General features: G+C 40.5%; 1 protein-coding gene across 2 annotated transcripts in view; it reads left to right on the top strand.

Moving 5' to 3' along the window:
* VPS36 (vacuolar protein sorting 36 homolog) overlaps positions 1-2,969 on the top strand; it is a 24,053-nt gene extending 21,084 nt beyond the window's left edge. For both annotated transcript variants that reach the window (XM_042442764.1, XM_042442773.1), the window contains exons 13-14: positions 1,973-2,049; positions 2,140-2,969. In XM_042442764.1, the coding sequence (XP_042298698.1) occupies positions 1,973-2,049; positions 2,140-2,233 (171 nt within the window). In that variant the 3' untranslated portion in view covers positions 2,234-2,969. The remainder of the gene's footprint in view (positions 1-1,972; positions 2,050-2,139) is intronic.
* The last annotated feature ends 6,598 nt before the right edge of the window (positions 2,970-9,567 follow it).

The raw sequence follows: 9,567 nt of genomic DNA, 5'->3' as shown, positions 1-9,567 counted from the left end.
TTTCCTTTTATAATCAGTACAGGTTTCCTACAAAATAGTTTTATGTATCACCTGTATTCAAAACTTGCGTGTATAACTAATGATTGATAATTTCTCCAATACTTCTGCTATTTTTCCCCACCTTGACAGTTCATTTCAAGAAAAAAAAATGCTTTTGAAAGCTTTCAAGTTGGTTCCAAAAACTCTTAACCTAATTTCAAAAATGCTTAAGCAGTTCTTATATATTAATTTTTTGTTCCTTGTTTTTCAAAGCTGTGTGTTTTTAGAAATGTTCTTGTTTCTTAAATTCTTATTAAATCATTGCAAAGCAGGAAAAGCCTGGTATGTGACCCAGAGGTTAGGGCCACAAGCCTTGCTTCAAAGAGTTTCCTGTTACTAGCTGGGCGTGGAAGAGCTGAACTCATTGGAAGTGGATTTGAAAAAAAGTGGCAGCTTCTTCACTTGTAATGAAGGCTGATTGCTTTAGTATCTCATTTGTATTCTTTCTTTTCTCCCAAGAGCTCAGGTTGTATGTGAGCTTATCCTATTTTTTTTCACCTTGCTACAACACTGAGAAATAGGTTAGGCTGATAGAAACCAAAAGTGACATTCTGAGAGTCATTCCTGAATCCAGGCTTCCTTAAATCACAATTCCCAACACTTGTTTATGTCATTTTATGTCATTATCACACTTCTTTATGCCATTTTATCAGATTTGAGGCTTGCATTATAATAACACACACACTGTTCCTGACAGTATGTAATAACCATATTTGGCCTTTGTAACCAAGTCTGGTTAGTACTTAGATGGGAAACCACCAATGAATGCCTGGTTCTGTAGGCTATATTTCAGAGGAAGGAACTGGCAAATCCACTTCTGAGTGTTCCTTGCTTAAGAAAACTCTATGAAATTCATGGGGGGTCTCCATAATTTGACAGGTGACTTGGAGGTACACCTACACACATATGAAGGAAAGATGCCTATCCCTGGATCCCTAGAGCATGGACTCCTGGTTTACCTAAGAGCATTTTTTTAAAAAAACACTGTTGACTTGTATGACTCCTGGTCCTAGACACTAATAGTTTCATGCCATACACAAACCTGATTTCTGTAACACATAAAGTAGTCCTGATTTAGAATATCATCTATATGAAAGAGACTCAATACATAACTGTAGTTTGGTGGCATGATTAAACATCAGTGAATTGTAAAATCCTGCTTTAGAGTAGGGAAGTGAGCTTGATTTCCTGTAGCTGCCTTCTGCTTCATTCATCTTAATCATATGTGGACTGCAGTCTTAGGCTGAAGTCATATAACTTCCTTCCTGGGAATAGGTCCTATTGGACTGAATGGAAATTACTTCTGAATATTCATGTATAGGAATCCACTGTTAGTTTATCTAGCAGAACTTAAATTAAAAATCCAAGCATGTGATGCAATCATATAAAGGTTACTTCCAGCTTGATTAAAGGTTTAAAGGGGAAAATGTATAAATCCTTAAGAGTAGCACAGCCATTGAACTGGAGATATTTCTTTGATATTTAATCTAAGGAATGTATAATAACTAGTATATTACTATTTTATCGGAGAAAGTTATTTCTGTTAATTATGGATTCAACAGTGCAGACCTGTATATCTCTATTGAGAAATAAGTCCTATTATATTCATTAGGGCTTACGCTCAGGTATTTATATTCAAAATTGCAGCCTAAATATAGTCAATGTGCGTGAGATCCACATTTAATTTTAGGACTGATTGAATGTATATGTTAAACTACCAATTCAGTAAGAATGTTTTAGTAAGTCATATTGATTGTGAATTGTATTTATAGTTCCTTTTGTCTCTTTATAATCGGTTTATAATTCTCAACATTTTGGCTTATGTTGAGAATGAGCTGATAAAACTGAAAATTTGGTTAATGCAAGAGAAAACTAACAAGACAGTATTGAGCTGCAGTGCAAATTATTTACTAAACTATGCTTTCTCTCTCAGGTGTCTGAAAAGGGATCTCTTACAGCAGAAGAGTTTGCAAAGCTTGTAGGAATGTCTGTACTTTTAGCCAAAGAAAGGTAAGTACGTAATAATAAATTCTACTCCTTATTTTTAATAGCCTGGATCCTGACTAAAGTAATACAAGTATTGTTTCCCTCTTTCTCTAGGCTGCTTCTAGCTGAAAAGATGGGCCAACTGTGCAGAGACGATTCTGTAGAAGGCTTGCGATTCTATCCAAATCTATTTCTTACACAAAGTTAATGGCATACTTGTTCCCTCATTCCAAATATGTTTGCCAGGTGTAGCCTGGATTAAAGGCTAGCAGTAATGCATCTCTTACCCAGTTGATGTAATGGCTTATGTCAGCCATAATGACAAACAAATATTTCCAGTGGTGGGAAGTGCCCTAACGTGGAAACTATGCTCAGGTCCTGTGGGCAAATGGATCTAAAAATTTTATACAACATGCTACTTGAATCTTATTTCCTTATGTAGGAAGGAAAGTGATCCATAAAAGGAGAGGGGGTTACTGTGGCTTGTCTGAAGATAAACAGAATACAATAATGTTTACTTATTATATTTTTTCAACCTCTTTTTCCCCCCTTCTAAATATGGATTTTGTATCTGCGACTCCAAATAAATGCTTTACCTAATCATTGGTATCAATGTAACTCAAAATAATGTAGACTGTGCCTGCTCTTTCCAGTTACCACTGCATAATTCCCTTAGAAAGGGCCTTCATTTTAGGAACAAAACTATACTGTGTATATTTGCTTGTAAACCATCTTCGAATGGGAGGATTTGTGCTGAATGTTAAGACAAGAAGGATTGTGAACTCAGATTTCCTTCCTTCCTTCCATTCTTTGATTTTCAGCCCTATGTGGTTGCTATTTTTGTCTTCTCTTTTACATAGTGGTAAAGGAGGGCATTCTGCCATCTGTTAAATAGTACAATGGACTTGTTTTCATCATTCTATTAAAGCAGCCATTCATCTAACCATGTATTTAGTGGACCTTACTACTGTCTGATTTCTACATATAAACATGAAACACAAACTCAGGCCTGTTACAGACTGCCAAAATAAAGCTGCTTTGGGTCTCTTTGGAGGTATGCTGTTTAAATGATGCATGCATCCTAAGAATCCGGAAGCTGCACCAAAGCTGCACTCCAGTGCTTAGGAATGGAGTGTGGCATCGGCGCGACCTCTGGACTCTTAGGACCCCATGCATCATTTAAATAGCATACCTCCAAAGAGACCCGAAGCAGCTTTATTTTGGTAGTCTGTAACAGGCCTAAGTACTATCAAATATGAACAATCCCACCACAGTTGTGTTATGTGTTGGCTCCATGTTCTAAAATGGAGGGGGGGGGGGCAACCAACTGCATGCGGGAATGGGACCAATTTTTGCCCTGCAACTTTGAGTGGGCCTCATGAATGTATTCTGTTAGGAAGTGATATGATGTCAGTTCTGGTTTTGTTTTTGACCCATAGTCTCCCATTTGTGAGCAGAAGGTATATTGAGAGTGGTAAGGGGAGAGAATTCTACAAAATGATGTTTTCAGTCAGTTTTGTACAACTTAGAGGCATTTGGCCTTAAAAAGGGGTGGGATGGGCCAAAAGTGGCAAATCAGCCAATATGAGATGCAGATTGCATGTGCCCCCAGGCCATCTTTTTGGGGCCCCATGGGTTTCTATGCTTCTAGCCCCCTTCCCATGGGAAGATTTATCTCCCCCTCCCCAGAGAAACAGCCAATAGTACCTTCAGGCCTGTGAGGGGAATAGTGTTGGCCATTTTACCATGTTTGGGGTCATCATAATGGGGTTTTTTTTTGGGGGGGGGGGTTCCTGAAAATACAGAATAAAAGCCAATAGCAAACCCATTCCTCAGACTTAGGGTTGGTATTTGCTAAATAAATAAATCCAATGGGCCCTTTGTATCCACTGGGATTTAGTTCCTGGACCCCCTGTGGATACCAAAAAATTGTGGATGCTCAAGTCCCATTAAATACAATGGCATAGTGAAATGGTGTTCCTTATATAACATGGCAAAAACAAGGTTTGCATTTGGAATTTATTTTTATTCTATTCTATTTTATTTGTATTTTCAAGCCGTGGATGCTTGAATCAGTGGATAAAAATTCTGCAGATACCGAGGGCCAACTTTAAGATATTTTTCAGGCATAAGGGTGTGAATGGGGGATGTGGCCCTTTAGGGCTCTACTGGGGATCAGTGCACCCACCACAGCTTAGATGTGGACTTGGTGCTTGTTCTTAACTGGTTTGGTGTTTGTTCTTAACTTGTTCCCTCTCTTTTCCCACCCGTGTTTCTAACAAAACCCATAGAATCACTGTAGAATCAGTTACTTCTAGAGCACTCACTGAGCCCAGGAAGAGGATCTTGAAGAAAACAGGATGCCTTTTTTGTAATCATTGAATTAATCTGAGTTTTAATACTAACATTATTTAGAATTCAGAAGTTTTACATAACAAAATCAAATGCAAACCAGAGTCCTGTTGCATGAGATATTTGAATGTCTTTTCAGTTGCATTAAATGATGTAATCTGAAAAGCTAAGCTTGGTAGTGGTTGCTTCCTCATGGTACCCCTTTCATAAAAATATTGATTTTTGTTATATATATACTTTTTCATTATATGGAGCAGTTGTAGCTCCACTCTGTATTCATCTGCTGCTTCTGTACTTTCTAGTACAGAGCTTGTTCTAAAGCCTGTGTATCCCTGGATTGTATTCTTAGCAAAGAATTTGGAATATGCTTCTGTGACTGTTATTCAAGCAACTACGGAATATTCCTGTGGACTCAAATAAACATGTTTGGAGTAATCAGTGATAGGTGGCACACTGGTGAATGGCTTGCTCTGAACAAATACTTATCTGGAATGTGGTTGTCCATATATAGTCCACTTGCACAAATCCTTATATTTTTGTATTAGTGTCCTTGTATTTTTCTTCTAAGAAGAATAAAATCAGCTGGACAGATGTGAAAGAAGACGGACACAGCTGTCACTGCAACAGGCCACAATTTGTACTATCTTTTCTTCTGGGACTTCTCTGATTTGGAGCTAACAAATTACAAGCCAAAAGTTACAAGTAACATAGGCCCCATACAGACAGGCCAAAATAAAGCTGCTTCGGGTCACTTTGGAGGTATGATGTTTAAATGATGCATTTGTCCTAAGAGTCCGGAAGCCACGTCAAAGCCATGATTTAGTCCTAAAGACTGGAGCACAGCTTTGGAACAGCTTCTGGACTCTTAGGACGCATGCATCATTTAAACAGCATACCTCCAAAGTGACCCGAAGCAGCTTTATTTTGTCCTGTCTGTATTGGGCCATAGTATTACTTTGCGTGTATGTGTGTATGATGTGCATTCAAGTTGCTTCTTCACTTATGGCAAATTTCCTACACTTTTCTTAGGCAAGGAATACTCAGAGGTGGTTTTAGTAGCTCCTTCCTCTGAAATACAGCCTACAGCACCTGGAATGTATTGGAAGCCTCTCATCCAAGTACTAACCTGAGCAAATCCTGCTTAGCTTCCAAGATCAGATGGGATCTGGTGCTTTTACATGTAACATAGTTACAAATGGCAGTAACTTGTAACTTGTTGTTTTTTCCTGTCAAGAAGGGTAAAACTAAGGTGCAAAACACACTGCAGAAATCATGCAATTTGAGACTGCTTTAACTACCCTGGATCAATGTTAGGGAATCCTGGGAATTGAAGTTTATTGTGGCACCAGAGCTGACAGAGAAAGCTAAATGTCTCACAAAACTACAGTTCCCAGAATTCCCTAGCACTGAGCTAGGGCAGTTAAAATGGCCTCAAACTGGATGATTTCTCCAGTGTGATTTAACATTGTAAAAGTAACTTGACTAGTGGGAACAACTTAACTTTGTGTGTGTAACGCCAATAATGAATTTTATTTACTTTTAATAATCACAATTTATATTACCTTTAGAAGAAACTAACACAGCTAAACAATGAAATATATAAATCTATCATTAATATACAACTGAACACTAAAGTTAGAATCATCCAAGCCATTGTATTCCCCATTACCATGTAAGGATGTGAGAGCCGGGCAGTGAATAAAGTTGATAGAAAGAAAATAAGCTTATTTCAGATGTGGTGCTGGAGAAGAGTGCTGAGAAAATTGTGGACGGCCCAAAAGAGAATCAAATGGATCAAGCCTGAACTCTCCATGGAAGCCAAGATGACTAAATTGAGGCAGTCATACTTTGGCCACAACATGAGATGGCATGAATCTCTGGAAAAGACAATAATGCTAGGAAAGGTAGAAGGCAGCAGAAAGAGAGGAAGACTGCATGGCACATGCCTAGACTAAATCAGGGAAATCACGGGCCTGAACTTGCAGGACCTGAGCAGAGAGGCTGAGAATAAGGAGGTCTTGGAGATGCCTCATTCACAGGGTTGACATGAGTTGAGGTCAAATCGAAGGCAGTTAATAACAAGATTCATTTGAACAGAACATTTCAAATTTTCTCTTAGCGATTCTATGTTTGTTTGTTTTTCAGGTTTGTTCAGTTATTTAACAATGTGTTTTTTAAAATGTTGTTAGGGATCCCTGGAGGTTGGGGAAGCTTTGTAATGAATAACACAACAACTTGCTTTTTAAAAGTTAATAGTCTGTGCTAAGGTAAGGTGGTTCCCCCTGGCAAAAAACCACTGAGTTTAACAACTCTTCACCCCCACAATCCCTTGTCACTAGTTCCATGCACATAAAATGCATTATAAATTTATGTATTTCATCGTCTAGTCCTGCTAATTTCTTCCTTTCCAGACAGTAGCCACACAATAACTTTCAAAGCTTTGTGCTCGACTCCATTGACAGCACCTCCAGATTTTCATCATTGGTGTCTGCACAGTCCAAGAACTGAGTTGCAAAGGGAAAACAGACCTCCCTTTTTCAAAAAGGAAGAAAGTTCTGACATAACAGGAACACGCTTGTCAGATATGGAAGTTTTCTCACATATTTATAATGGATGTGTGTGTATCACCGTGTCCTCCAAGAAACGGTAGCAGCTCTGAGTTTGAGGATACTAAAAATCTATTGGGAGAGCACTAGCAGGGTGACCAGATGCAGTGACCAAACTGCAAAAGAGGAGACGGCACCGCAAAATGTAGGACATTCAAGAAAATACAGGATATTACCAAATGAAAGCTAAAAACACTAGCATAAATATAAATTCCTATTTCTTAGTCAAACAAACTGATAATAGTAATAATAATAATAAAGAGAAAATAATGATAAATCTAGCTATTCATATTAAAAAAGCAAGCAAACAAACATGCCAACTACCACATAGTCCTTTCTTTCATCACTATTTTTATGAATATATCTATTGTTACAATGTCTAATGATGCATCAGTTTTTAAGAAACGCTTTTGGTTTGCATTTTTAACCAACGTTTAGCTGCTTTTATACTTGGCACCTGAAGCAATTTAGGAATTGTTTTCTCCCACCCCAGATATTGGTAGAATCGGTGGTGGAATTTACAATTATTTTTCAACTAGAAGAATTGTCTTTCAGATACCGTTTGTGGATTTATATTTAAAAAAAACCTCTAGCATACTAAAATGGAATGGTATGTGGGAAGCAAAACCTTGGCTGCTTTTAGTTTCCTGTAGGGATTGGGAAAGGGTGTGCAGACTCACATGGTTGAAGCTTTGTGTGTCTCTCTTGTGTGCATAGTGGTGGGAGGGTGCGGAGGAACTGGATTTAATATGAAGGAAAACAGAGTCCTTAGCCTTGGCCCAATCCTACACAGAGATATGGAGATGTCACTCCCATTGTGTCCACTTTGGCATAGACCCAGGTGAACATAGCATCAGTGGGGAAAGTGTGGCTCTCCAGATGTTCAGGGACTGCATAAGAATATTGGAATTTATAGCTCAGTAACTTATAGAATCACACACTCTCAGCCCAAGAAAACACAGCCTTGCATATGTGTTGTGCGCCTTCAAGTCCTTTCTGACTTATGGCAACCCTAAGCATAGTGGGCTGAGAGTTTGACTAGGCCTCAGGAGACTGGGTTCAAATGCCAGTTCTATAGGGAAACCCACTAGGTGACCTTGGGCAAGTCACATGCTCTCAGCCTCAGGGGAAAGGCAATGGCAAGCTTCCTTTGAACCAATCTTGCCAAGAAAACCCCTTAAGGTCACCATAAGTCAGAAATGACTTGAAGGCACACACAAGGCGAACCCATCATAGCATTTTCTTGGCAAGTTTCTTCAGAGGGGGGTTTGCCATGGCCATCCTCTGAAACTGAGAGAGTGTGACTTGCCCAGGGTCACCCAGTGGGTTTTCATGGGCCACCAGGGATGTGGGCCCAGGTCTCCATAAGTCAGGAATGACTTGAAGGCACACGACAACAAAACACCTCGGTGGTCTCCAAACTTTGTTCCTCCAGATGCTTTGGAATTCAGTTCCCAAAAAGCCCAGCCAGCCTGGACAAATGCTTAGGGATTCTGGGAGCTGAAGTCCAAAACGTCTGGAGGAACAAAGTTTGGGAATCACTGAGGTTCTCACTGGCGCACCCCTGCCTATAGACTCCCAGATTTTGGTCCTCTTGGTGTTTTGGACTTCAACTTCAAGATGCCCTAGCCAGCTTGGCCAACAGTCAGAAATTCTGGCAGCTGAAGTCCAAAACATCTGGAGGACCAAAGTATGGGAGGCCTAAAAAATGTGTGGCCAACGAAAGACAGAGGTTTCACACCATCTTCTTTCACCAAGATGCCTCCTTGTGTATTTGAAGGCACCTGAAGTGCTGTCTTCTGTCTATGGGCTTCTATTAACATGGCAAAATGGCCTCAGCGGCTCTGTTCCCAGAGGAGCAAAGGCTGCCCTCCTGGTCCAGCCTCCTCCTTTGTTGTTGTGCGCCTCCAAGTCATTTCCAAATTATGGCGACCCTCAGGAGACCCTATTATGGGGTTTTCTTGGCAAGTTTCTTCAGAGGAGGTTTGCCATTGCCATCCTCTGAGGCTGAGCGCCTGCCCATAGGGGACCATTGGGGAACACTTGCCCATAGGGAACCACTGGGGAACACTTGTCCATAGGGAACCATTGGGGAACACTTGCCCATAGGGAACCATTGAGGAACACTTGCCCATAGGGAACCATTGGGGAACACTTGGCCATAGGGAATCATTGGGGAACACTTGGCCATAGGAGAACATTGGGGAACACTTGCCCATAGGAGAACATTGGGGAACACTTGCCCATAGGGAACCATTGGGGAACACTTGCCCATAGGGAACCATTGGGGAACACTTGGCCATAGGGAATCAATGGGGAACACTTGCCCATAGGGAACCATTGGGGAACACTTGGCCATAGGGAAACATAGGAAGCATCTCCAATGATTCCCAATGGGCAAGTAGTGTCACCTGTTTCAGTAGTCCTCCTGCATGATCCCCTGAGAGCCAGGGAGGGAAGGAGGGAGGGAAGGTGGTGGTTTCTGCTGGCCCCTCCTGGCTCAGGGCAGAGGCTGCTCTGTCTGGGCTGCTGCTTCCCATAGCGAGAGAGAGCACTGTAGGAAACTCGTGTGCTTCTTCCTCTG

The sequence above is a fragment of the Sceloporus undulatus genome, chromosome 1 (genome assembly GCF_019175285.1).
Source record: "Sceloporus undulatus isolate JIND9_A2432 ecotype Alabama chromosome 1, SceUnd_v1.1, whole genome shotgun sequence".
Lineage (NCBI taxonomy): Eukaryota > Metazoa > Chordata > Lepidosauria > Squamata > Phrynosomatidae > Sceloporus > Sceloporus undulatus.
This window is presented reverse-complemented; position numbering and strand designations above follow the sequence as displayed.